The following is a 26,676-nucleotide window of genomic DNA, read 5'->3' as shown; positions in this document are numbered from 1 at the left end:
CACTGGAGGCATTTTAATTACTCTATTGACTCGTGCTCCTGAGAGCCCCAGACGTGTCAGAGCTCAGGCTGGGATCAGAGGGATGCAGAGAGACAGGGAGGGAATGCATGACCACCCCTGACAGCCCAGTGCTGCCCCACTGCTGCCCCACCACAGCCCCAGTGCCCTGCCCTGCACACTGAGTGGTGCTGGGCCATTCCACGCTGTCCCTGACCAGCATCAGACCATCTTCATGTCTCTGATCTGTGTCTGACTGTTAAATAACTCAGCAGCAGGGGAAAAACACTTGAAAAAAATATCTGGAAGATATAGAGCCATTAATGAAAAACATCAGAAAATAGATATCAAGTAATGACACTGCAATGAGAGCTTATTAATAGGAAAGGCTAAAGATAAAACTAATTTAAACCTGATGAGACAAGACATCTCATCTTCAGGAGAATGAGAAGTCAATAGTTGTCTGTCAGCAAAGGAAATAAATTGCTCACAAGGGAGGAGGGAAAGCTGCAGGACTGCTGGGCCCCAGAGAGCAGCAGTGCCTGTGACAGACTGAGATACCCTCTGAATTCACAAACCCCATGGCTCGGAGCTGCCACTCACCACCTCTGTCATTGTCATGCAGGTCACAGCCCAGGAGTGCTCCAGGGAGGCACACAGACATGGAGGGAGGCTGGGGACACACAATGCCAACCTGGGGGGGCTGCAGAGCAGCTTGGGGCTGGTCTGGGGTGCACCAAGCAATGGCAATGGAGAGCTCATTGCATTTCCAGCACAGCACAGAGTTCACCATCAACTGCAGAGGAGCCTGCAGGAACAGCTGTGCCTGCCCTGCCAGAACCCAACCACTGCCAGTTTCAGAAAGGAGTGAACTGTAGAACTGTTATTAGAAGTGGAAAACAGTTTTGAAAGCTCTTTAGGTTGCATTAAATCCCAAAGCTCTGTGCAAAGAGCTGGCTTCAGAAATGGTGATGAAAAACTGCTGAAGGAAAACTCCCTGAACCCCCAGCCCACAGCAGTCCCAGAGCAGGGAGGAGGAGGAGGCCTGGGGGAATGGGCTGGCAGGCACATGGAGCCTGTCTGCTGAAGTGAAAAGCCACAAGGAAAGAGGAGGAAAGCATTTCCCCTGGCACAGCCTGGCAGGCTGCTGGCATCACTCAGAGGCAATGCCTTGTCACCTGCCACCCCCTCAGCAGAGCAAGCTCCAGCTGACCTAAAGCAAACTGTGCTTACAGGCTTACATCAGGGAAAACATCCATCCTTCCCTCCACCAGCACCAGGACATGCAGAGGGAACACAGACTGCAGAGTTCGAGGCGTTCTGGGGGAGGACATGATACACCGTGGCCAGCTCTGGCACTGGGAAAAGCCTGACTGCTCTGCCCAAGCTGCTTCAAAAGTTTGGAGAAGGGAGCAAATTTGGGCAGGAGAGTGTAGGCAGTGATGGGGATCAATTTTGAGGCTGTCCTTAAACCAGTAAAAGCCAGTGCTGAGCAGGGAACAGGGGCTGTGAGCACCTGCTGCTCTCGGTCCCTCCACTCCCCGAGCACAGCCAAGACCTGAGGACAAACAAGTTTGTTCTCTGATGGGGGCCAGGGGAACAAACAGGCTCTTGTTCTCCCTGCCAGCGACCTTTCTGCCAGGTGAAGCTATTTGTGTGTGCGGGTGATGTCCAGCCTCACCCACACCCTGCCAGCAGAGAGGAAAGCTCAGGCTGTGATTTACGAAATTCCGGTGTCAGGAGACACCCTCAGGGCACGGCTGCTGGAGGAAAGTAAATGTCATCCCCGCACTTCAGGTCTGCACTGGGAAACCTGATCTGCCAAAAGCCTCCTGAGGTGTTTGCCCATGGGCAGGACTGACTGCAAGGGCACAGCTTTGACCTGCAGAAGGCACAGGTGTATATCAGGGAGATGGGAGGTCTGGGAGGGTTCAGGGCTCTCATCCCTGCTCAGGGTGGGAACAGAAACGTGCAAGAGCACAAACGAGGTAGGTGTCCAGCTTTTCCAATAGCTGGATTTAGGCAGCAAACCTTACAAGTGACACAGAACCTGCATCCCACCTCCAGGCCTCAAGAAAAACAACACATTCCTTCTTCCACGCCGTGCCAAAGGACTGACTCAGCCTCCAAGGTCACCGTAAGCACTTCCTAATGGATGCTTTGCTGCCTTAGAACCTCGGTCTTCATTCCTGAGACCTATAAAAACTAAGGAGGCGAAGCAAATGGTGAGTGCTACGGCTCCCCAGGGAGCCCGTGCAGTGAGCATTATCATCACCTCCTCATCAAAATGTAAAACCCAGCTCTCCTCCTCATTAGTCTCCCACTCTTAAAATAATGATTGTAAAAGGGCCACAGCTGGCCTCAAAGCAGGATGGAGGGGGGAGGGCACACTGTGGTCTGTATTTTCCACTTGGAATAGATGCTCCTGGGGAGGTCAAAATGAGCAGGGAAAGGTGGGTGTCAGCCCTTTTTCCAGAGTGCTGGCTTGGGCCCTAATCCCAAAATGCCTGGGAATTATGAGCTGAAAGATTTGCCATAGGGCAGTTAAATTTGGCTACTGATCAGTGGGCTTGATGAGCCAAGCATCTTGGCCTCATTGCCCATCACCTCTGAGGGCTGTTTGCTTATACATGCTGCTGCTGCCTTTGGGATTTCAACCAAACTGCTGCCTCTTCCTGAAACCCCCCTGGACCACAGGCTCATCCTCACTCACAACACAGGTTCAGGCCCTGGTTTGTGAACTTGGGCCAAATACACATTCCCATGTGGAAGCAGGAGGGCAGAGCAGCCCTGTGTGCCTGTCAGTCCCTCAGAGCCCACACAGACAGTGCTGTCTGTGCAGATTCACTTCCTGAGAAGGGACTCAGCTCTGATAATAAACAAAATGTATTTGTTTCTTGAAGCCTAATGAATATTCAGTGAACCATGCTGTTTTCAAAGAGAAACAATTATAGCCCAGAAAGAGCTGAGCAGGAGAGGTGGCTTTCGAGCAAAACCTTTTCACGTTTATTTTAAAATTCTGCAAATTCATGTTGTGACTGCCCTGCTACCAGCTGTTCCTTCAAAACTGGCCACTGGCTTGAGCCTTTTACAAGGATTTATTTTAATGACATGATTATCTGTATGAAAAGGGGTGATCCTTTCTCACATCTCAGTTTACTCACAAGTGCAGGTCACAGGTCCTTGTTTGAATTTCACAGAGCAGGCTGGAATGTGACATTGCGCAGCCAGGGTCAGCTGCAGGCTGATGAAAACAAGGAACTGTCAGATGCATTTGAAGAACTTACTGGCCATTTAAATCAGTACAACCACTTCTCTTGGTAAGCAAAGGGAAGGACATCCATAGATGTTTGGATTACAAAACTGCACCCCATGTTTTAAGCAGCCATCTCTTCCCACGCATTCGCCAGGCCTGGAAACAAGGAAATCTTCTCCAGACAAGATCCAATCCTCCCCAGTACCAGGGCAAGGCTGCATTCCTTCAGCCCCAGACACAACAGATTCACTGGAGCACGTTAAACACCATTTTTCATTCCACAGTCCAGTGCCACATTCCAACACACAAGTGTGGTGTGGGTTCTTGCATCCCCTTTCCAAGCATCTTGCCAATATTTTGAAAGAATTAATTAATCTTCTGTTACTTCAGGCCTTTCTACCCTTTGACAGTACTCCTGTCCCTCTCCAGCAGCTACTGGGGCTATGTTTTGTAGGTACTACCAGCTTTTGCAGCTCCTAAATTCAGCTGAGCTTGTAGGAAGGAACTGCTCTGCACATCCATCTCAGGCTGGGCTGTGCCAGAGGACGTGATCACAGTCAGAGGACAGACCTGCAGCACTCTGAGGGTGGGACAAGCGTCAGGGCAAGTCAAAATACACAATCTCACAGTACTTGGATTTTGCAAGTCCACACACAGCTTCTATCCCTTTGAACCTGCACACACTATGACAGATAACTTGGCACCAAAGCAAAAATATATATGTATTTTATTATTCCATAAATAAATTTTAATATACATATATATCTTCCTGGTTCTACCATATCTCTCCACCTGACCACAGTTCCTTGTTTCTTCATGGAGAACATGTGCTGCTTCCACCCAGGGGCAGCAGGGATCCCTCAGTGAGAAGCAGCAGCACGGGACAGGGTGGTCCGATAGAGCGGAACTCCCCGCAGGGTCTGCGAGCTGGCAGAGGTTACCTGAAAGAAACAGCACAGGCCTTCAGGCACTGGGGAGGATCCATTCTAATTTTAGGCTCTTCTGGCAGCAGCTGCCCTAGAGAACAGCACTGAGCAAGGAATTGAGCACTGCAGGTAGGTCACCTTCACCATCACATAGTCCCCGGGCTGGGCCCTGCCTGGAGCCCCGGGCTCAGCAGCATCCTCCAGCTCGGCGTCGGGGAAGATCACCTTGATGTTGCCATCGTTCCTCCCACACAGCTCCGAGGCAGAGCGTTTGCTGGGCTGGAAAGAGGACAGGGAACATTACCTGCATGGCAATTGCTCTGATTCACTGCTGGGCTTTATTGCCTGAGGAATTAATTGAGCACTATTGATGGTATTAAACCTACATTAACCAAGCCCTGGAACAGATCACTGTGTCCAGAGCTGCTGGGTGACACTCACACACCAAAGCACAAATTCTGTGCTTGGCCAGAGATGCATCCCTAACTGATCCCATTCCCTGCGCTCAGCTCAGTGCTCTGGCAAAGTCAGGCTGTCTGTTTAAGTGTGAAGAAACGGTCTTGGGAGTCCTGGGATTACAAGGGGAAAGTGAGAAGGGAAGGCAGAAGTGGTGACTGCTGTGCACAGCCTCAGATCCAGCAAGAAAGGAGGAGGACAATTCCATTCCAGGCCCACTCACCCCTTCCACCAGCACCAGCTGGGCCTGTCCCACCAGTGCTGTGTTGGCCCTCGCAGCCTCCTCCCTGAAGGTGGCAATGAGCTGCTCCAGCCGCCGCTTCTTCACATCTGCGGGGACATTGTCCTGCAGCCGGTGATGTGCCCGTGTCTTCTGCACACACAGAGCCAGAGCAGCCCCTCAGCACCCAGCCTGAGCCCAGAGCCTTGGCTGACCCCATCCAGCCCCACTGCTCCTCCAGCAACAGCTTCCCACATTCCAACAGCATTTCAGTTTGTATCACAAAGGAACTATTCCAGTGCCAGCCCTGCCCTCACGCTCCTCACATCTTTCTTCTCCACCTTTTAGGCAGAGGGTCTGATGCAGGGCACTGAGTATCAGTGGCTGTGAAAGAGTTTTGCAGCTCCTGTGTGGGATGTGCCTGTGCCTGTCTGTCCATAGACAGGCAACAGATTCTACTACTTCCAGTCTATGTACTGAATGGTGATCTAAATCCCTTTGCTTCCTTAAGTTTCCCAACCTTCTGTCCTCTTCCCCAGCAGTATCATACACTCTGGAGAGCATTCTAATGGAGACTTACCAACTACCCACTCTTCTCATGGAAATACCTTCTCAAAAATTCACCACTTCTCTCCAGACTTGACTGACAGACCCTCATAGCTGGGCTCCAGCCCAGCACCATCAGCACATTCTTCATCAGCAAATAATGTATTTGCAGCCTCTGCTGATACAGTTGCTTCCCTGCAATGACCCTGGAGCATCTTCAGAGCCAGGTCATTGAGCAGTTACCAACCCTGACACTCCTACAGAGAAGCTGGAAGCCTCCCAGGCAAAATAGCCCTTGCAGAACCACATACCCTACAAGTGCTACCCGGGACAAACAACATCTACCAGCATACAAGTCTTTGGGTATGATTTTCATCAGCTTTTAAAAAAATATGTTATTGTGAGAAATAGCACTGAGGAGTTTAGGGGACACAGCCAGAGATAACAGCCTTCTCCACCAGTGCCTGCACTCACCTGTCTCATGCTGTAGGCAAACAGGAAGCCAACATTGTAGCGGACTTCCTGCAGCAAGGACACCGTCTGCAGGTGATCCTCCTCTGTCTCTCCACAGAACCCAGCGATGAAATCACTGCTCAGGCTCACTCCTGTAAGACACATACAGCTGTACACTTCCCTCATGGAAGACAGGACTGCTGCACTTGGGAAAGGACAGTGAGATGCAGCCATGCCAAGTTCAGACCAAGCCAAAGGAACACGTACCTGGAATAGAGTCACGCACGTGGTGCACGAGCTCTAAATATGCTTCTCTTGTGTATCTGCAATGAACAGCACATGGATTTACTAAATGGAAACCCACGACATCAGTGAGGAGAAACCAGCAGGCAAATCAAAGGGCAGGACACAGGGCTCCTCATGGGTGACCCACCCTCGCCGCATGGCCTCCAGGACTCGGGTGCTCCCACTCTGGGCTGGGAGGTGCAGCTGTTTGCAGATGTTGTGTCGCTCCTGGATGAGCTGCAGGACCTGTGGTAAGTGATCAGATGTCTCAGACAGCTTAACTGTACCTGGGTGCCAAGGGAAGAGTACTCCCTGGTTAAAAGCCAGCAAACTGCAAACCTGCCAGCTTTAGCCCCAACATCCAACTCCCAGGAGCTGCTGTTCCCAGTTTGGGAACCCACAATCTCTTTGTTTGGGAAGGCAGCACAGCCCATACCTCACATTTCAGAGCTGCCTTGCTGCCTGCAAGCAAAAGCCAAGGTGTTTATTTTACACTTGCCTCATCGGGAAAATCCTTGGGGTGTGGAGAGGTGAAACGGATCCTCATTTCTGGATCAATCCTAGAGACCTGGTCCAGCAGGTGTGAGAAGCGCAAACCTCCTGCTTTGGCTTTGTACACTGTGCTAAAGCCACGGCTGAGGGCTGGGGCAGCCACTGACTGAAACTGCACCTCAGACAGGTCTCGAAAGCTGTTCACATTCTGACCCAAGAGCGTCACTTCTTTCACTCCCTACAAAATATACAGAGAGGAAGAAATATAACCTGGACAGGATGGCTGAGCTGCAAGGGTAGCCATGGTTTTACTGCAAGGAGTTTCTGACTGAAGCCCTCCCATGCCTGTCTGTCATGGACTATTACAAGGGGACTCCAAAAGCCAGTGGTGGAGCCCCACCACAACCTCATTTCTGCAGATAAAGGCACAGGTTACAAGTACCACAGAAAACATTGTTACCAAGAACCACCCTTCCTCCCACAGGCTTGGGACAGGTGGGAGGAGGCTCTGCCTCACCTGATCCGAGAGCATCCTCACTTCCTGCAGGATGGAGGCGATGGGGCGGCTCCTTTCCCGGCCTCGGGTGAAGGGCACGATGCAGTAACTGCACATGTTGTCACAGCCCCGCATGATGGACCTGCCCAGAGGAAAGCACAGGTCACCTCCCTCCTGCAGAACCATCCACACTGCATCCTGCCCAGGATGAGCCCAGAACTGCTGCCTGCAGCCAGCTCCACACACACACCATCCACACTGGATTCAGCTTGCCCTGAGCTAATGCCTCCTGATTTTTCATGCACATTTTCAAGAAAGCTGGAGAGCTAATGAGGCACAGACTGCCACTGCAGCCTGGCAGTGATCAAAGATCTTTCTACATCCCACTCTTGCAGAATGACACTGTCCTTCCACACACTACAGCCACACTGAGCAGAGTCTGATTTCATGTCTGACAATGTTATCACCAAAACTAAACAATCAGAAGTTACAATGAGTGGAGCATTAGAAGAAGGAATAGCAGAACCTGGGGCAGGGGACCACAGAAGGAAGGGGATGAGAGAAGCATGGACTTCAGGAAGAGACAGTGGCACAGAAATCACTCAATGCAGCATCAGGCTGAGTGTCAGCATTCCCAAAGGACAGAAAGAGAAGTCCACAACAGCCAGAGCTCAGGGCATGCTCTCCAGGGCTCAGTCACACAGCAAAGCAACAGCAAAAACAAACACAAACACACACACACTCAGTGCAGCCAGGCACTGCATCTCCTGGGCAGCTGCTGTCACTGACACATCTACTCTGCACAGATTTCCAAACCAGAGCCACGAAACAAGCACTGGGAAAAAGTACTCACACAAATGCTGTTGTGCCACCTGCACTAGTCTGGACAGGCAGAATGTCAGCATAGGTCTCATCCAGGGACAGCAGGACGTTGGCAGCTTGCTGGCCAGACTCTGCCACTGCCAGCAGCCGGGGAAGATCACGGTAAGCATCAGGGCCTGCCACGACATCGACCAGCTTCTCCCTGAGCAGAATCTCCTCCTTAAGCCTCTCAGCCATGCATCCTGCCACCAAAGGAGAAGGCTGCTCATGAGGCAGTGCTCTCTGTTACTGCCCTGCAGCCCTTCCAGCTGCTTTCACCCCGGGCCAGGGGGGCTGCTGCCAGCGGGACTCAGGCCATGCAGCCCGGCCGTACCCAGGATCCCGACGCGGAGCGGAGCTCGAGCCTGGGGCCGCCGGGCCTTCAGTGCCTTAAGGTGCTGCAGACGGTTCCAGATGGCCTGCTCTGCCTTCTCCCTGGGGAGCCAGCACAACGGGCTACTGCAGCTGCTGCTCCTGCTCTGAGCCCCAGCCTGAGCGGCCCAAGTGCTCTGTCAGGAGAATTCAGCTAAAGCAGGGAATCTAATGGCACCTGAGAGTGCGTTTGTGGTGTGAGGATTATGTCTTGGCTCTGTCTTATCTGCTATCACTTTGCTTGCCTGAGAGCATCTCCACTGCAGAAACACTTTAAGGACTAAGCTCTTGGGGACAAAAAGTGCCTTGGCCACACTACAAAGTACCCTGCAATAAGCATTTGGTCTTCTGCATTCAGAATAAACAAGGAAAGTTCCCTTTATATCAAGTTGCCCATAAACATATTTCTCACATTTTTAAAGTACAGACACTGCACTAGAGAGTCGCTTCAAGAGAAGACAGAATATTTTAAAATAAAATCATTAATTGTGCAGGTCTCTCACTGCCCATGACATATACACAGAGATTACACTACCAAAGAACTTCTCACTACCCAGAGAAGCAATTCATGGCACAATGAATGTTGTAAATCATAGCACCAGCCAGCCCTACCCTCAACTAAATAGCCAGTTTTATACCTGCATACTCCTTTCCTCATGCAACATCTTTATTGCCTTGGTTTTCAAATGGTAATTCCTTAAAAAGTGTCCCAAACCAGTGACAAATATCTCCTTACCTCACGGAACAGGTGACAAGAAGAACCACATCTGCCTAAATCAAAAGCAACAAAAAGAGAAGAATCTATCAAAACCAAAAAATAAGTTCTCATGCCCTGCCCCGGTAACCTAAAGATGTAGACTCTAAAACTCACTTAACTCAGGGAAAAAGACCTACCTGAGCACACAGAAGATTTCAACAAAAAGAGTTGCACGAAAGAAACAGAAGACAAGCAGAGTCTTCACTAAACGGTAAAAGTAAACTCAAAGAGGAGACAGGAGGATCCTGCTGTGTCCAATTCCTCTCCAACTGAGACAGAGCCCAGTAGTTTAAAGAAAAAAGACAACCCACAGCTTTCTAGCACACTTGTTAAGCAGCTTCCTTCACTTCACAGAACTCAGACTGCAAACCTCCTAACATCCCCCAGGGTTGCACTCCAGAGAAAAGCTGGGACTTGCAGGCACAGCCAGGGCGTGAGGGCTGGGCTCCAGGAGAGCTGCCAAGGTGCTGCCTTACCTCACTCAGCTCCTTTGTCCTGGCATAGCCATTCTTCTGCAGGATGGCCCAGACGATCTCGGTGTCGCTGACATTCATCTGGCAGCCGTAGGTCTCCAGGTACACTGCAACACAGGCCATGTGACACAGGAGCCTGCTCAGCTCCCATCCACAACCTGTCCTAGCCCCTGCTCTGCGGGAGCAAGCCTCAATCCACCATTGGAGCCAGGGAAGCAGCACAAAAGCTGCCTGCACCTGCAGCCCACAAGGGATAAAAAAGGGCAGGCTCTGGGAAACTCGTGTGCTCTGCAACACGGCAGGGCTGGGCTGTGACTGCAGAGCAGCAGCAGCAGCAGCTGTGTCCTTACCGAGATACAACACTCGGGGCAGTGAACACCATCCCCGCCAGGGCACCACCTGTGCCACAGCCCCACTGACAGCCCAGCACACACTGCGGGCAGGCGCCAGAGCAACCTGCTCTCTGTCCAACGCCGTGGTGGTAGAACACACACGACTTTGCAGCCAAGAACTAAACTCTTTCTAGCGTCAAAACCCCCTCAGGTCCCCAAAAGCAACCAAACATCCCATTTTCCCCACTCTGCTCCGACTGGGAAGCACCATTGTCTGCACCGGCCTTACGGCTGCCCTTGACCCGGCAGCGAGGCCACAGCAGGGGGTTCGGCTGACCCCAACAGCTCCGACCCCGAAGACCCACAGACCTTTCGGGGCACCGGGGATAGAGCCCGGCTCAGGCGGCAGCTCTGGCGACGGTCCCGGCTGCCCCGCGGCAGCTGCCCTCAGGAAGTGCCGCAGGTCGGGCCCCGCGGGCAGCGCAAAGCCGCGCCACGCCGGCCGCTGTCCCGGCCCGCAGCGCGCCCTGCGGGCGGCCCCGCTGCGGGGAGTGGCCCCGGACGGGCGGAGCAGCCCCGCCGCCCGCAGCGCTCGGGCTCCGGGCAGCATGGCCGCGACCGGGGGGGCGGTTTGGGGACGGACCGACCGGCTGGGGAAGGACCGGCCCCGCCGTGCGCCGACAATGCGACTCCGCCGCCGCCTCCGCCCCTCGGCGCCGCGTTCCGCCCCGCCGCCATTCCGGGCCCGCCCCACTGCTGGGAGGCGCCGCCGCGGGAATCACAGAATGAACTAGGCTGGAAAAGAACTCCGAGGTCCTCGAGTTCAGCCTGTGACCCAGAAGCACCATTTCAGCTAAACCAGGGCGTTGAGTGCCATGTCCAGTCTTCCCTTAAACACCTCCAGGGACGGTGACTCCACCACTTCCCTGGACTGCCCATTCCAAGGTTCAATGACCCTTCCTGTGAAGGAATCTTTCCTAATATCCCACATAAAAGTCCCCTGATGCTGCTTAAGACCATGTCCTCTTATCCTGTCCGTGTTCCCTGGGAGCAGAGCCTGACCCCCCGCATGGCTGCTCCCTCCTGTCAGGGAGTTGTGAGGGTGAGAAGGTCCCCCCAGAGCCTCCCTTCTTCCAGGCTGAGGCTCCCCAGCTCCCTCAGCCTGGGATGCTCCAGCCCCTTCGCCAGCTCCATTGCCCTTCTCTAGACATGCTCCAACACCTCCATGTCCTTCTTGAAGTGAGGAACCCAGAACTAGAAAAAGGACTTGAGGTGTGGGCCTCACCCACGCCAGGGGGACAATCCCTTCCTTGGTCTGGCTGCCCCCTGGCTACAGGCCATGTTCATACAGGCCAGGATGTCCTTGACTTTCTTGGCCACCTGGTGCTCATGTTCAGCTACTATTGACAGCACCCCCAGGGCCTTTGCCATTGTGCTTTTTTCAACCACTCTGCCCCAAGGCTGGAGTGAAGGCAAAGGACAGTGGGACACAGGTGAACCATGATGCCTCACCATGGCCATGGAAACAGCCCAACAAAGTGGCCCTGATCCAGCTCCAGCTCCCATCTGGTTCTGTGTGGCCCAAGGTGCAGACAGTGACACCAAGAGCAGAGCCCCAGCACCAATGCCTTTATTGCTGCTCAGAGGGATGAGGGGAGGGGGTGGCCCAGGGCACGGGACCCCCAGCTCATGGCAGCACCAGGTGAGGCCATAGCAGGAGGATAGAGAGTGCAGGCCCAGGCAGCAGTGCAGGACAGTGGCAGGACTGGTGGTCTTTGGCTCAGGCAGGGAAGGGCAAAGTGGTGAATGGAGCAGATTTAGTGTTGAAGGGCTCTCATCACCACATCTTCATCCCTGGGGCTGGAAGCGAACGTCTGCTCCAAGCAGTAGGAAATTCTGGGAGAAAGAGAGAAAGTGCTGGGCTGCTACAGGCCCTGGCAGCTGCACTGCCCAGCAACCAGCACATCCCTGAAGGCAGAATGGATTGGGACATGTGCTCTGGTTTGCTGCTGGGCCATTGGGATCTCAGTGAAGAGCACCCTCCCATTCATCACTTTCCAGCACAGCCGGGGGAACTGGATTTGGAGGCTGTGCTGGTCAGCAGGGCTTTGTAGGCAGCAGGTGGGCCCCAGCTGGAGCCAGCTGCTCCCGCTCACTCACCTGGTGGAACCTCACAAGGATATTGGAGAGCTGAATTCTGTCCAGAAGTGGCAGAGGGAAACCCTCATCTAAGCGGGCTGGAAAAGACAACACATGTGTCTGCATCGGGATGGCAATGGGAGTCAAGGGAGCACAGAGCACTCAGAGAAGGTGTCCCCCTCCTTCCCCCAGCCCTTTCCTCTCCTCCACTGGTGCTGGGGCAGGCAGAGGAAACTCCTGCCAAGCTCCACAGAAGGGCTGCCTGTTGTGCCAGGACAGCCCCCTTGGCCACTCCTGCCACCAGCCCCACTCTGGTCTGAGCTGCTGGCGAGGCAGGAGATGCAGGGACTCAGGGAGAGGGTCTGGAAAGCATTAGGATCTGCACAGGGCTCATATTTTCCATTGCGTTTGCTGCTGGGAGCCTGTCAGAGCAGCAAGAGGCTCCCTCCGCTTCACCGCCGCCTCCTGCACACACTTTGCCCTGCATCAGCCTTGGCAAGGAGGATTTAATTAGTGAGCTGGGACCCCTTGGATGGAGCAACCTGAGTGGAGGGTGCTCCAGCAACCCCATTCCCCTCAGTAGGTTCTCACCATTGAGACGTGGGAGGAGGACACTGGAAGTCAAGTAGTTCATAATGGACTGCACAAAATGTACCTGGGGAGTGGGGAGAGAGGGAGGAAAAGCTTTAGCCTGCAGGACAGGAGACATGCAGGTACTTCAGGATAATTAGAAAAAGGAGATAAAGAGTGGAATGGGCACACACTTCACCAGAGACCAGCAGCTTTGTCTGCTCCCTGTGGCAGTGTGGGAAATGTTTGGGGTGAGAGCAGCAATGGATCAGGCTCACATCCCTTCCCAGCCTTGCAGGCTGAGGCAGGAGGTGGCTGCAGGGTCAGTGTGGGGTCCCATGTTGGGAGGCAGCGGGGAATGACTCTCTGTCCTTGCCCCCAGCAGGCTGCCAGCTCCATGCTGGGGGCTCTGCTTGTGGTCAAGGAGAGCTTACCTGGAAAGTGCCAACAGCTGAATCCTTCAGAGAGAGCCTGATCCTGCACAGGGACAGAAGTGGTGCTGTGGAGGATGTGCCCAGGGAGGGAGCGATTCCACCCATCGATGGATGGCCATGCAGGTCCCACTCCCTCCAGCCCCAGCTCATTCCTTCCCTGCACAGCAAGCCCACATCCCAGGCACCTTCCCATCCCCTCTCTGGCCCTGGGCACCCAAAACAGAAAGACCCCAGCCACCCCCTGCCCAGGCAGTGGCTGCTGCCCTCTGTACCTGCCCACATCCAGGCTCCCAACTATGCGGCCGGATCTCACGTTGATGACAGCGGACACGTTCCCTGTCTGGGGAGAGAGCACAGAGCTCTGGCAGTGCTCACCCCACCTCAGCCCAAAGCAGACACCAGGGGAACGGCTCTGACCAGCTGAAACACACCACTGCCCATCCAGGGGCGTGTCTGCATCCAGCATTAAACCTGGCATTTGTCAGCTCAGGAATTGTTCACCTGGGAACACCCTCACTGTGCCTGGACAGCACCTGGCAGCTCCCCTGGCAGGATCTGGGCAACAGGACAGGGCACAGCTCAAAATCCCTTCTGCCCCAGCACCACAGTCTGAACTCACCAGGCTGAGGAGGAAGAGAGGAGCCAGGCTGGAGTTGGGAAGGATGGCATAAGCCTGGACATCCACAATGGGCTGGAATGAGATTCCTCCTTCTCCAATAGTCAGGAATGGAGCAGTGGGAGTGGACAGCCTGAACTTCATTGGCATGTTTGGATACTTCTCCTCCAGCTGTATGGGAGATGGGAGAGGATGGGAATGATGGCACAAGCCCCCAGTCCTGAGGGAGAACACCTGTCACAGAGCAAAGCCTGTGTGTGCAGGAGCTCTGCGCAGGCAGGGCCAGATTGCTCACCTGGGGAATGAAGGCTGAGAAGACAGAGGTGTTCAGCTTGAATTCTACATCCTTTGGGATCTGCAGGGAGAGGATTGTCACACTGGGGCAATGTGACACAGAGGAGCCCACGGCATCCCCACATGCTGCCATATCTGACAGCCTCATCCCACAGCCCCCAGCTCTCTCACTGGGGCTTCTCCAGGATTGCTGGCTGCTCCCAGAGCTCCTCAGCAAATGGAACCTCTTTCCCTGCCCTGTGCCACTCGTGCCACTCACCATGGCCTCTGTGATTTCAAAGACCAGTGCCCCAGCCTCGTGGTAGGCAATGCCAGCTGTGTTGAAGAAGTAGCTGGAGGCTCCAAAGTAAACCATGCGCTCGTGATCCGAGGGGAAGGCCAGTGGCAGCGGTGAGAAGGGCACGGGGGAGCGGTGGGCCAGGGAGTAGAATTCACCCTGGGAGGAGGGAGAGACATGGAGAAGGGCAGCAAATAGCACTGGGGCTCACTTGCTGACTCACGCTGGCCAACAGCATTTGCAGCAGGTACCAAAACTGTGGTTCCCACCTGCCTTTGGCAACGGCACTGGCCAAATCAAGTGTCCCCAGTGCTGCTTCTCACCTTCAGGTCCAGGTCCAAGGACTGTGTGGTAGCTCTTGGGGGTGCCACCAAGGTGTAATTTATCCCAATCTTGTCATCTATCCTGGCTGTGACTGCAAACACAAGGAAGAGAGGTGAGTATGAATGACATGGTTGAGAGCAGGTGGCCCCCACTGGCATCTGGGCAGTGCCATGATTGGGTTCCTCGTGCTTTAGCTCACTACCAAGTGCTCCTCTGCTCACTTCTGCTAGGAAGCAAAAACCTCCACTTTTACCCTGACTTTTCTCAGCCATCTCTTGGATCTGAGGAATGGCCATCATTGCCCCTTAAAGTACCCTACGCCCGGACCAGCCCATGGGCACAAATCCTGAAGGAATTCCCTCAGCCAGACAGGACACCTAATGATTTGTATCGTCTGAGAAGGTGCTCCTCAGCTCCCAGCTTGGGTGCCTTAACACCAGGACATGGGGAGCAGACACAAAGTAAAACATTCCTCATGGCTGGGAAAAGCCCGGAAGAACTGCTCCTAAATCCACACACAGCATCCCAGTACCTGGCAATGTCCAGATGTATGTCTGGAGCTCATTGTGCACAGACTTGGCCACATTGTCACACACCTGTGGGACAGAAAGGCCACAGGGCTGAGCAGGGGCAGCCGGGTCACAGCCACACTCCCAGCTCCATGACAAAGCTTGCTTAAGTAAATGAGCACTGTGATGATTGCCTCCATTCATCAGGCAGCACATTAAGTGTCCAAGACACAAGCAGGGTTTATACCTACAAGCAATACCTTGCACCAATTCCCCTCAGCCCAGTTCAGCTCTGGGGAGACCCTTGGAAGGAGAATCTCATGTGGCCCATGCAGGAATGAACTGTGCTGAGCAGCCAGGGCATGGCCGAGAAAGAGCAACAGAGAGGATTAACCCACCCACGGGGGCGCGTTCTGGCTATATTTCTATCCATATACTTGATCCTTTAAGGACATTAACCAGAAGCGAGGACTAAAGACAACCAGGAATCTCAGGGCCCTGCTGTTCAATGTTCACATACCATGGTCTCTAACTGCTTCTGCAACAGGGACTTATTACCCTTCTTGAATATGTTGTAAAACCACCTGCAGAGAAACACAGAGAGAAGCCTTGGCTAGCTCAGATCCATACTGCAGAAGGATGTGCCCAGGAAAGGGAGACAATAGAGAACATCATTCTCAAGCAAGACCCTGGGAACATCACTCCCACACCAATTTGGCATCTGGCTTTGTCCCAGGGTTTACATTTGAAAACAGACTCACTGGTAAACCCCACCCACCCCCTTAAATGTGCAGCCACAGCAGGAGAAATTCAGGCCAGATTTAAGACCAGGCAACCTCAGATTTGCCGACAAGCTACTCCTTACAGGGAGTACAGGGAGTACATTTCAATGGCAAAGCAACATTCCCATGGCATTCCCATATGGGCTAACACACAGCATTTCCAGAGCTTCCAGTGAAGTCACATACGCAAGCTTGCCTGAAAAGTGCAACCCAACTTTGGAGGCGCGGGCACTGCAGTCTGAGGTGCTGATGGTGGGCTTCCCACTGGTGTCACTGCCCAACCTCAGGATAAATTTGATCGAGATATTTTCTACCTTCAGGTCAAAAGATCCAGGTCCCTTGCTGCAGGGAGAAGGGGGATAAGAAAGGGAAGTTTGTAAATGCCAAGCTCTGGTGAAGACACCTCAAATCTACTTGAGGATGCATCAATCTGGATCAGTCTCCCCCTTGTATGATGCATCCAGAGAAGATTGGAAAAGTGTCTAAATTCAGGGGAAACAAATTTCACTGGCACATAAACGGGGACAGATAACCTTTAAATAGAGGGAATGAGAGCAAGTAGGGGTGGTGGAAGAGACCTGAGGGCCCATGTATAGCTTGCTGTTCAAATGCCTTGTTCCTGCCTCCCACCCTGTTTTATCTAGGGAAGTAAAGTGACAGCTGCCCAAAACACAAGGGAGAGGAGAAAAAACCTGTCCAATTCCAGAATGGGAAACACAGAGTCGGTGCCTGAATAGGGAGAGGAAGAGCTGGCCACTCACATAAAGAGAAACTTCACCCAGCAGTCCCCATTCAGCTCAACAGAGGCATTGGAGATGGAGACCTGCAGGCCCACGTTGGAGATTGGGGTAATCTGTGAGTGTGGCAAGCGGAAACTGGGAATGTGCAGCCTAAAAATATAGAAATAAAAAGTCATGTTATAGTGGTTCCACACTCCCAAGCACAAGGCAAGGGAGGGAGGAAGTGAGACAATCAGAGAGGGAAGAAGGGTGAGCAGGATGGAGTCACTGCACTGGCAGCATTTCCAGCTGCAATGCTGCTGCTTCCAAGCTAGGCCAGGCAGGGACACACAGAGCAGAGCGGCACCTTTGGGAATGTGGCCCTTGCAGCCACCCAAGGCAGCTCCAAATGCTGCACTGCAGGAGCAGAGAGGCACCTGGGCAGCAGGGAGCTGGCATTTCCACAGGCACTGGGCTCCTGCTTCACATAGGAACGTGTGTCCTGGTCCTACAGGCAAGGTCACCTCCATTACCCAGGCTGTGATTGCACACAGTCCACCCATGGCCAGAGTGCCATGACCCCAGTTCATTTTTCCCCTTGGGAAAGGAGTAAAACAGGAACCAAGGACATGGCCCACATCTTAGGGAGCTGTGGAGGGGACAGGATGGTCCTCACTGCTCTAGGTGCTCTCTACCATCACCCAAACCTCCATTCCATTGCCAGGGTCAGGAAGGCAGTGGGTGGCTCCAGGCCACTGGCGAGGCTCACAAGGCTTACCTGGAGAGTGAATAGTGCAATTCCCCCGATTTACCCGAGATGTTTGGCAGCTTCAGCTGGGCCAGCTCTTTCTCCAGGATTGCAATTCCCTGCTGTTGGGCTACAGGGACACAGGGACAGCATCACTCCACCATTCCACCACTCCATCCTTCCAGCCACAGGAGCTGCAGCACACACCGGGCATGCAGCAGAAGGATCAAAGGAGAGATCCAGGTGATGCTGCCTCCCAGGCTGGCTTTAAAGCAAACCTCCACGCACAGAGCCCTGTGAGCACCCAGGCAATGCTGCCTGGTGCCCTGCTTGCAGCCCCAGGGGAAGGTTGTGGCCACAGAAAGGAGGGAGGTGTCCTAGTCCTCACTCTCCAAGCAGTGCGCTGGGTGAGATCTGCATGAGGTCTGAGGCACTGGGATGCTCTGTGTTTCTCACAGAGTGCATTTCAATCCATAACTGTGCTCTGCTGGAGCCGGGCTCTGCCTGCCTCGATAAAACCAGCACGGGGCCCATCCATCTCTGTCACTGCCCCTCCCTAAACTCCCCAACTCCTCTCTCCTCTGCAGCTCCCTCCTCCAGGGCTCACGGCTTGGATGTGCTGTGGGACCAGCACTCTCCTGCTGTGCCAGCCTCCCACACTGCCTGGCTGCAGCTCCCTGACACCCCACAGGGCTGGGCCCCTCTGCAGGGGCTCCATCAAGCCGTGGCATGGGGGGCAGGCAGGTGCAGCAGGGAAAGCCCTGGCCGATGGTGCATTTGACACCCCTGTGCAATGATTTCCCCACCCTGTCCCTGTGCTCCTCACATGGGCACCCATGGCCAAGGATCCCCCATCCTGCCCCGGGACCCTGCACTTCTCACAGGGTACCTGGCTCCACACCTCTGCCACCAGGACAGCTGTCAGGAGAGAAATGAGAAGCAGAACCCACCGTAGTCCAAGCCTGCCTGGGTGATCCTCACCACGAAGCCGGGGTTGGTGGCGGTGGTGAGTGCCAGGCACAAGGTCAGTGCCCCACAAGCCACAGCCACGCTCTGCATTCCCATCCTGGCTTTCAACAGTGCCACGTTGTGCAGGGCTCTCCCAGCCCACACCACCTTTATATCCCTGCCAAAACAGGAACCTTGGGCAAAGGTGGTGTGAGGAGCCACGGGGGCCCCTCTGGGATTTCCTGCTTGGCCACCACCCTGCTCCACTGTGCTGCTGGCACCATGGGCACATGGCCCAGCACAGAGGCACACCTGGTGCCTCTCTCTGAAGGCAGGGAAGGAGCAGTGGAAACTGGGAGGCAACAGCCCCGTTTCCATCTTTCCGTCACTGCCAGCCTGGGAATTCCCCAGGCAGCTTGTGCCAGTGCCAGAGGCAGGACTGCTGCTGCTCTCCAGCCTCACACTGGCAGGTCTGTGGGCTGGGTACCATGATGGAAAACCCATGGACACAGGAAGAAAAGTGAGAGCAGCCTGCTTGAGTTTGGAGAGAACTCGGACAGAGAAATCATCAGTTCAAAATAAAACCTCTCTTACCCATTCCCAGACAGGACAAGTTCATTGTCACCCATAAGAATGGGCTGTGGTCAGGACCAGTGACAACTGAGGTTGTCCCTATACCTACAGGATCTGCAGCACAGAGAGGTCATGGTAGGCATCAGGGCCTGCCACGACATCGACCAGCTTCTCCCTGTGCAGAATTTCCTCCTTAAGCCACTGTGTTTTTTCCAACCACACTGCCCCAAGGCTGGAGTGAAGCCACAGGACAGCAGGACACAGGTGTTCCATGGTGCTTCACCATGGCCATAGTAACAGCCCAACAAAGTGGCCCTGATCCAGCTCCCATCTGGCCCTGTGTGGCCCGAGGTGCAGACAGTGACACCAAGAGCAGAGCCCCAGCACCAATGCCTTTATTGCTGCTCAGAGGGAGGAGGGGAGGGGGTGGCCCAGGGCACGGGACCCCCAGCTCATGGTAGCTCCAAGTGAGGCCCCAGCAGGAGGATGGAGGGTGCAGACCAAGGCAGCAGTGCAGGACAGTGGCAGGACTGGTGGTCTTTGGCTCAGGCAGGGAAGGGCAAAGTGGTGAATGGAGCAGATTTAGTACTGAAGGGCTCTCATCACCACATCTTCATCCCCGGGGCTGGAAACGAACGTCTGCTCCAAGCAGCAGGAAATTCTGGGAGAAAGAGAGAAAGTGCTGGGCTGCTACAGGCCCTGGCAGCTGCACTGCCCAGCAACCAGCACATCCCTGAAGGCAGAATGGATTGGGACATGTGCTCTGGCAATCCCTGTGGCAGTTTTTGCCCCTGGCAGGCTCTGGAGGCATTTCACAGCCACACCTCACTACAGCTTTTCAGCATCCCCATTGTATCCCTGCTTTGGGGTTTCCCCAAGCCCCCCCACAACAGGGGCTCTCTCTGCTCCCCTGCACCTACTACAGCTCCTTACAGATGAGCAGGCAGGGGCTGCATCCCACCAGGCATCACAGCATCCATGAATGCATTGCCAGTCAGGGAGAGCAGGGATTTGGGGATGACACTGCTATAAAAAGCAGCATTGGAAACTCAGACCCCAGGCTTAAGAACTGGAGAATGATGTGGTGCCATCCCAGACACCCAAAATGCAGCCAAGAAAAGCAGAGATCTGGTTTGCTGCTGAGAGCTCCCGTCCATCACATCACGGCACAGCTGAGGGAAATAGATATGGAGGCTGTGCTGGTAAGCAGGGCTTTGTGGGCAGCAGGATGGGCCCCAGCTGGAGCCAGCTGCTCCCTCTCACTCACCTGGTGGAACCTCACAAGGATATTGGAGAGCTGAATCCTGTCTGGCAGCGGCAGACGGAAACCCTCATCTAAGCGGGCTGGAAAAGACAACACATGTGTCTGCATCGGGATGGCAATGGGAGTCAAGGGAGCACAGAGCACTCAGAGAAGGTGTCCCCCTCCTTCCCCCAGCCCTTTCCTCTCCTCCACTGGTCCTGGGGCAGGCAGAGGAAACTCCTGCCAAGCTCCACAGAAGGGCTGCCTGTTGTGCCAGGACAGCCCCCTTGGCCACTCCTGCCACCAGCCCCACTCTGGTCTGAGCTGCTGGCGAGGCAGGAGTTGCAGGGATTCGGGGAGAGGGTCTGGAAAGCATTAGGGTCTGCACAGGGCTCATATTTTCCATTGCGTTTGCTGCTGGGAGCCTGTCAGAGCAGCAAGAGGCTCCCTCTGCTTCACCGCCGCCTCCTGCACACACTTTGCCCTGCATCAGCCTTGGCAAGGAGGATTTAATTAGTGAGCTGGGACCCCTTGGATGGAGCAACCTGAGTGGAGGGTGCTCCAGCAACCCCATTCCCCTCAGTAGGTTCTCACCATTGAGACGTGGGAGGAGGACACTGGAAGTCAAGTAGTTCATAATGGACTGCACAAAATGTACCTGGGGAGTGGGGAGAGAGGGAGGAAAAGCTTTAGCCTGCAGGACAGGAGACATGCAGGTACTTCAGGATAATTAGAAAAAGGAGATAAAGAGTGGAATGGGCACACACTTCACCAGAGACCAGCAGCTTTGTCTGCTCCCTGTGGCAGTGTGGGAAATGTTTGGGATGAGAGCAGCAATGGATCAGGCTCACATCCCTTCCCAGCCTTGCAGGCTGAGGCAGGAGGTGGCTGCAGGGTCAGTGTGGGGTCCCATGTTGGGAGGCAGCGGGGAATGACTCTCTGTCCTTGCCCCCAGCAGGCTGCCAGCTCCATGCTGGGGGCTCTGCTTGTGGTCAAGGAGAGCTTACCTGGAAAGTGCCAACAGCTGAATCCTTCAGAGAGAGCCTGATCCTGCACAGGGACAGAAGTGGTGCTGTGGAGGATGTGCCCAGGGAGGGAGCGATTCCACCCATCGATGGATGGCCATGCAGGTCCCACTCCCTCCAGCCCCAGCTCATTCCTTCCCTGCACAGCAAGCCCACATCCCAGGCACCTTCCCATCCCCTCTCTGGCCCTGGGCACCCAAAACAGAAAGACCCCAGCCACCCCCTGCCCAGGCAGTGGCTGCTGCCCTCTGTACCTGCCCACATCCAGGCTCCCAACTATGCGGCCGGATCTCACGTTGATGACAGCGGACACGTTCCCTGTCTGGGGAGAGAGCACAGAGCTCTGGCAGTGCTCACCCCACCTCAGCCCAAAGCAGACACCAGGGGAACGGCTCTGACCAGCTGAAACACACCACTGCCCATCCAGGGGCGTGTCTGCATCCCGCATTAAACCTGGCATTTGTCAGCTCAGGAATTGTTCACCTGGGAACACCCTCACTGTGCCTGGACAGCACCTGGCAGCTCCCCTGGCAGGATCTAGGCAACAGGACAGGGCACAGCTCAAAATCCCTTCTGCCCCAGCACCACAGTCTGAACTCACCAGGCTGAGGAGGAAGAGAGGAGCCAGGCTGGAGTTGGGAAGGATGGCATAAGCCTGGATATCCACAATGGGCTGGAATGAGATTCCTCCTTCTCCAATAGTCAGGAATGGAGCAGTGGGAGTGGACAGCTTGAACTTCATTGGCATGTTTGGGTACATCTCCTCCAGCTGTTTGGGAATAAGGAGAGGATGGGAATGATGGCACAAGCCCCCAGTCCTGAGGGAGAACACCTGGCTCAGAGCAAAGCCTGTGTGTGCAGGAGCTCTGCGCAGGCAGGGCCAGATTGCTCACCTGGGGAATGAAAGCTGAGAAAAGATAGGTGTCCAATCTGAATCCCGCTTCCTTTGGGATCTGCAGGGAGAGGATTGTCACACTGGGGCAATGTGACACAGAGGAGCCCACGGCATCCCCACATGCTGCCATATCTGACAGCCTCATCCCACAGCCCCCAGCTCTCTCACTGGGGCTTCTCCAGGATTGCTGGCTGCTCCCAGAGCTCCTCAGCAAATGGAACCTCTTTCCCTGCCCTGTGCCACTCGTGCCACTCACCATGGCCTCTGTGATTTCAAAGACCAGTGCCCCAGCCTCGTGGTAGGCAATGCCAGCTGTGTTGAAGAAGTAGCTGGAGGCTCCAAAGTAAACCATGCGCTCGTGATCCGAGGGGAAGGCCAGTGGCAGCGGTGAGAAGGGCACGGGGGAGCGGTGGGCCAGGGAGTAGAATTCACCCTGGGAGGAGGGAGAGACATGGAGAAGGGCAGCAAATAGCACTGGGGCTCACTTGCTGACTCACGCTGGCCAACAGCATTTGCAGCAGGTACCAAAACTGTGGTTCCCACCTGCCTTTGGCAACGGCACTGGCCAAATCAAGTGTCCCCAGTGCTGCTTCTCACCTTCAGGTCCAGGTCCAGGGACTGTGTGGTAGCTCTTGGGGGTGCCACCAAGGAATAATCAATCCCAATCTTGTCATCTATCCTGGCTGTGACTGCAAACACAAGGAAGGGAGATGAGTAAGGAGATGGTCAGGAAATCTGGGAGCATATGGCCTCTACTGGCATCTGGGCAGTGCCATGACTGGGCTTCCTGGTGCATCAACTCACTACCAACTGCTCCTCTGCTCACTTCTGCTAGGAAGCAAAAATCCCCATTTTCCCCCTGACTTTTTCACAGCCATCTCTTGGACCTGAGGAGCGGCCAGGGTCCCCCAGCTAAAGTAGCCAAAGCTCCTGACAGTTGGTGAGCATTCTGAAGGAATTCCCACAGCCAGACAAGACACACAGTGATTTGTGTCTGCTAAGAATATGCTGTCCAGCTCCCAGCTTGGGTGCCTTAACACCAGGACATGAGGAGCAGACACAAAGTAAAACATTCCTCATGGCTGGGAATAGATAGTAAGATCTGCTTCTAAGCCCACTTAAAGCCCCCCTGTACCTGGCAGAGTCCGGACTTGCTTCTGGAGCTCGTTTTGTACAGACCTGGCCACATTGTCACACACCTGTGGGACGGAAAGGCCACAGGGCTGAGCAGGGGCAGCCGGGTCTCAGCCACTCACCCAGCTCCATGACAAAGCTTGCTTAAGTAAATGAGCACTGTGATGATTGCCTGCATTCATCAGGAAGCACATTAAGTGTCCAAGACACAAGCCGGCTTTATACCTACAAGCATCTGTTAGCAGCAATTTCCCCTCGGCACAGTTCAGCTCTGGGGAGACCCTTGGAAGGGGAATCTCATGTGGCCCATGCAGGAATGAACCGTGCTGAGCAGCCAGGGCATGGCCGAGAAAGAGCAACAGAGAGGATTAACCCACCCACAGGGGCGCGCTCTGGCTCTAGTTACATCTCTACCTCTGAGCCTTCGAGGACATTACCTACAAGTGGGGGCCAAACACAACCAGAAAACACAGGACCCAGCCTTCCACTGCTCACATACCTTGCTCTCTAAAGTCTTTCGCAACTTCCTCTCAATAATGCGGTGGAACAGGTTGTAAAGCCACCTGCAGAGAAACACAGAGAGAAGCCTTGGCTAGCTCAGATCCATACTGCAGAAGGATGTGCCCAGGAAAGGGAGACAATAGAGAACATCATTCTCAAGCAAAACCCTGGGAACATCACTCCCACACCAATTTGGCATCTGGCTTTGTCCCAGGGTTTACATTTGAAAACAGACTCACTGGAAAACCACACCCATCCCCTCAAATGTGCAGCCACAGCAGGAGAAATTCAGGCCAGATTTAAGACCAGGCAACCTCAGATTTGTCAACAAGCTACGCCTCTAAACAAGGCCACATTCCCATGGCAGGTGGGCTAACACACAGCATTTCCAGACCTTTCGGTAAAGTCACTTACGCAAGCTTGCCAGAAAAGCGCACCCGGACGTTGGAAATGGTGGCAGTGCAGCCCGAGGTGCTGATGGTGGGCCTCCCACTGGTGTCACTGCCCAGCCTCAGGATGATTTTCATGTTGACATTTTGTACCTTCACGTTGAAAGATCCATGTCCCTTGCTGCAGGGAGAAGGTGGATAAGAAAGAGACGTTTGTCAATGCCAAGGCCTGGTGAAGAGACCTCAAATCTACTTGAGGATGCATCAATCTGGATCACTCTCCCCCTTGTATGGTGCATCCAGAGGAGATTGGGAAAGTGTTTAAATTCAGGGGAACCAAATTTCACTGGCACATAAACCAGGTCAGATAACCTTTAAATAGAGGGGACTGAGAGCACATAGGGGTCGTGGAGGAGACACCTGAATGTCCATGTATAGCCCTCCTTTCACATGGCTTGTTTCTGCCTCCCAGCCTGTTTTATCCATCATATCTGGGGGAGCAAAGTGGCAGCTGCCCAAAACACAAGGGAGAGGGAGGGGAGGGGGAGGGGGAGGGGGAGGGGGAGAGGGAGAGGGAGAGGGAGAGGGAGAGGGAGAGGGAGAGAGAAGGGAGAGGGAGAGGGAGAGGGAGAGGGAGAGGGAGAGGGAGAGGGAGAGGGAGAGGGAGAGGGAGAGGGAGAGGGAGAGGGAGAGGGAGAGGGAGAGGGAGAGGAGAAAAAACCTGTCCAATTCCAGAGTGGGAGACACAGAGTGGGTGCCTGAATAGGGAGAGGAAGAGCTGGCCACTCACATAAAGAGAAACTTCACCCGCCAGTCACCATTCAGCTCAGCAAAGGCGTTGGAGATGGAGACCTGCAGGCCCACGTTGGGGATCGGGGTAATCCGGGAGTACGGCAAGCGGAAACTGGGAATGCGCAGGCTAAAAATATACAAATAAAAAGAAAAGTCATGTTATAATGATTCCACACTCCCAAGCACAACGGGAGGGAGGGAGGGAGGGAGGGAGGGAGGGAGGGAGGGAGGGAGGGAGGGAGGGAGGGAGGGAGGGAGGGAGGGAGGGAGGAAGACAATCAGAGAGGGAAGAAGGGTGAGCAGGATGGAGTCACTGCACTGGCAGCATTTCCAGCTGCAATGCTGCTGCTCCCAAGCTAGGCCGGGCAGGGACACACAGAGCAGAGCGGCACCTTTGGGAATGTGGCCCTTGCAGCCACCCAAGGCAGCTCCAAATGCTGCACTGCAGGAGCAGAGAGGCACCTGGGCAGCAGGGAGCTGGCATTTCCACAGGCACTGGGCTCCTGCTTCACATAGGAACGTGTGTCCTGGTCCTACAGGCAAGGTCACCTCCACTACCCAGGCTGTGATTGCACACAGTCCACCCATGGCCAGAGTGCCATGACCCCAGTTCCATTTTTCCCCTTGGGAAAGGAGAAAAGCAGGAACATTCACCAAGGACAGGCCAACAGCTCAGGGAGCTGTGGTGGGGACAGGACGGTCCTCACTCCTATGGGAGCCCCCCAACCTCCCCACTCGTCCTGCCCCTCAACTGTGTTGGGGGGCAGTGAGTTCCTCTAAGGCACTGGCGAGGCTCACAAGGCTTACCTGGAGAATGAATAGTGCACCTTCCCTGATTTACCCGAGAAATCTGGCAGCTTCAGCTGGGCCAGCTCTTTCTCCAGGATTGCAATCCCCTGCTGTTGGGCTACAGGGACACAGGGACAGCATCACTCCACCATTCCACCACTCCATCCTTCCAGCCACAGGAGCTGCAGCACACACCGGGCATGCAGCAGAAGGATCAAAGGAGAGATCCAGGTGATGCTGCCTCCCAGGCTGGCTTTAAAGCAAACCTCCACGCACAGAGCCCTGTGAGCACCCAGGCAATGCTGCCTGGTGCCCTGCTTGCAGCCCCAGGGGAAGGTTGTGGCCACAGAAAGGAGGGAGGTGTCCTAGTCCTCACTCTCCAGGCAGTGCGCTGGGTGAGATCTGCATGAGGTCTGAGGCACTGGGATGCTCTGTGTTTCTCACAGAGTGCATTTCAATCCATAACTGTGCTCTGCTGGAGCCGGGCTCTGCCTGCCTCGATAAAACCAGCACGGGGCCCATCCATCTCTGTCACTGCCCCTCCCTAAACTCCCCAACTCCTCTCTCCTCTGCAGCTCCCTCCTCCAGGGCTCACGGCTTGGATGTGCTGTGGGACCAGCACTCTCCTGCTGTGCCAGCCTCCCACACTGCCTGGCTGCAGCTCCCTGACACCCCACAGGGCTGGGCCCCTCTGCAGGGGCTCCATCAAGCCGTGGCATGGGGGGCAGGCAGGTGCAGCAGGGAAAGCCCTGGCCGATGGTGCATTTGACACCCCTGTGCAATGATTTCCCCACCCTGTCCCTGTGCTCCTCACATGGGCACCCATGGCCAAGGATCCCCCATCCTGCCCCGGGACCCTGCACTTCTCACAGGGTACCTGGCTCCACACCTCTGCCACCAGGACAGCTGTCAGGAGAGAAATGAGAAGCAGAACCCACCGTAGTCCAAGCCTGCCTGGGTGATCCTCACCACGAAGCCGGGGTTGGTGGCGGTGGTGAGTGCCAGGCACAAGGTCAGTGCCCCACAAGCCACAGCCACGCTCCGCATTCCCAT

At 54.7% G+C, this 26,676-nt stretch overlaps 3 protein-coding genes across 3 annotated transcripts; all 3 read right to left on the bottom strand.

Annotated features, from left to right (window-relative positions):
- Positions 1 to 4,020: 4,020 nt before the first annotated feature.
- On the bottom strand, positions 4,021 to 10,532 carry CDK5RAP1 (CDK5 regulatory subunit associated protein 1). The gene is made up of 13 exons (XM_058814728.1): positions 10,292 to 10,532; positions 9,594 to 9,697; positions 9,097 to 9,131; positions 8,323 to 8,423; positions 7,981 to 8,191; positions 7,149 to 7,269; positions 6,639 to 6,869; positions 6,288 to 6,385; positions 6,122 to 6,177; positions 5,876 to 6,006; positions 4,859 to 5,008; positions 4,318 to 4,458; positions 4,021 to 4,194 (listed from the first exon to the last, which is right to left on the bottom strand). Exons 1-13 carry the CDS (start codon positions 10,530 to 10,532, stop codon positions 4,114 to 4,116), a joined length of 1,701 nt encoding a protein of 566 aa, XP_058670711.1. The 3' UTR covers positions 4,021 to 4,113.
- A 1,238-nt stretch (positions 10,533 to 11,770) lies between these two features.
- LOC131564464 (bactericidal permeability-increasing protein-like) lies at positions 11,771 to 18,399 on the bottom strand. The gene is made up of 15 exons (XM_058814910.1): positions 18,285 to 18,399; positions 17,365 to 17,464; positions 16,629 to 16,757; positions 16,054 to 16,209; positions 15,606 to 15,669; positions 15,109 to 15,172; positions 14,576 to 14,667; positions 14,235 to 14,411; positions 13,977 to 14,036; positions 13,685 to 13,852; positions 13,338 to 13,405; positions 13,066 to 13,108; positions 12,653 to 12,716; positions 12,083 to 12,159; positions 11,771 to 11,818 (listed from the first exon to the last, which is right to left on the bottom strand). Exons 1-15 carry the CDS (start codon positions 18,397 to 18,399, stop codon positions 11,771 to 11,773), a joined length of 1,425 nt encoding a protein of 474 aa, XP_058670893.1.
- A 912-nt stretch (positions 18,400 to 19,311) lies between these two features.
- Positions 19,312 to 26,676, bottom strand: LOC131564424 (bactericidal permeability-increasing protein-like). Its single transcript, XM_058814864.1, has 15 exons — positions 26,562 to 26,676; positions 25,642 to 25,741; positions 24,833 to 24,961; positions 24,068 to 24,223; positions 23,652 to 23,715; positions 23,154 to 23,217; positions 22,616 to 22,707; positions 22,275 to 22,451; positions 22,017 to 22,076; positions 21,725 to 21,892; positions 21,378 to 21,445; positions 21,106 to 21,148; positions 20,693 to 20,756; positions 20,123 to 20,199; positions 19,312 to 19,516 (listed from the first exon to the last, which is right to left on the bottom strand). The coding sequence occupies exons 1-15, from the start codon at positions 26,674 to 26,676 to the stop codon at positions 19,469 to 19,471; spliced, it is 1,425 nt and encodes a 474-aa protein (XP_058670847.1). The 3' UTR covers positions 19,312 to 19,468.

The sequence above is a fragment of the Ammospiza caudacuta genome, chromosome 15 (assembly GCF_027887145.1).
Source record: "Ammospiza caudacuta isolate bAmmCau1 chromosome 15, bAmmCau1.pri, whole genome shotgun sequence".
In the NCBI taxonomy this organism is placed as follows: Eukaryota; Metazoa; Chordata; class Aves; order Passeriformes; family Passerellidae; genus Ammospiza; species Ammospiza caudacuta.
The sequence above is the reverse complement of the archived record's forward strand: the minus strand, read 5'-3'. Positions and strand labels throughout refer to the sequence as shown.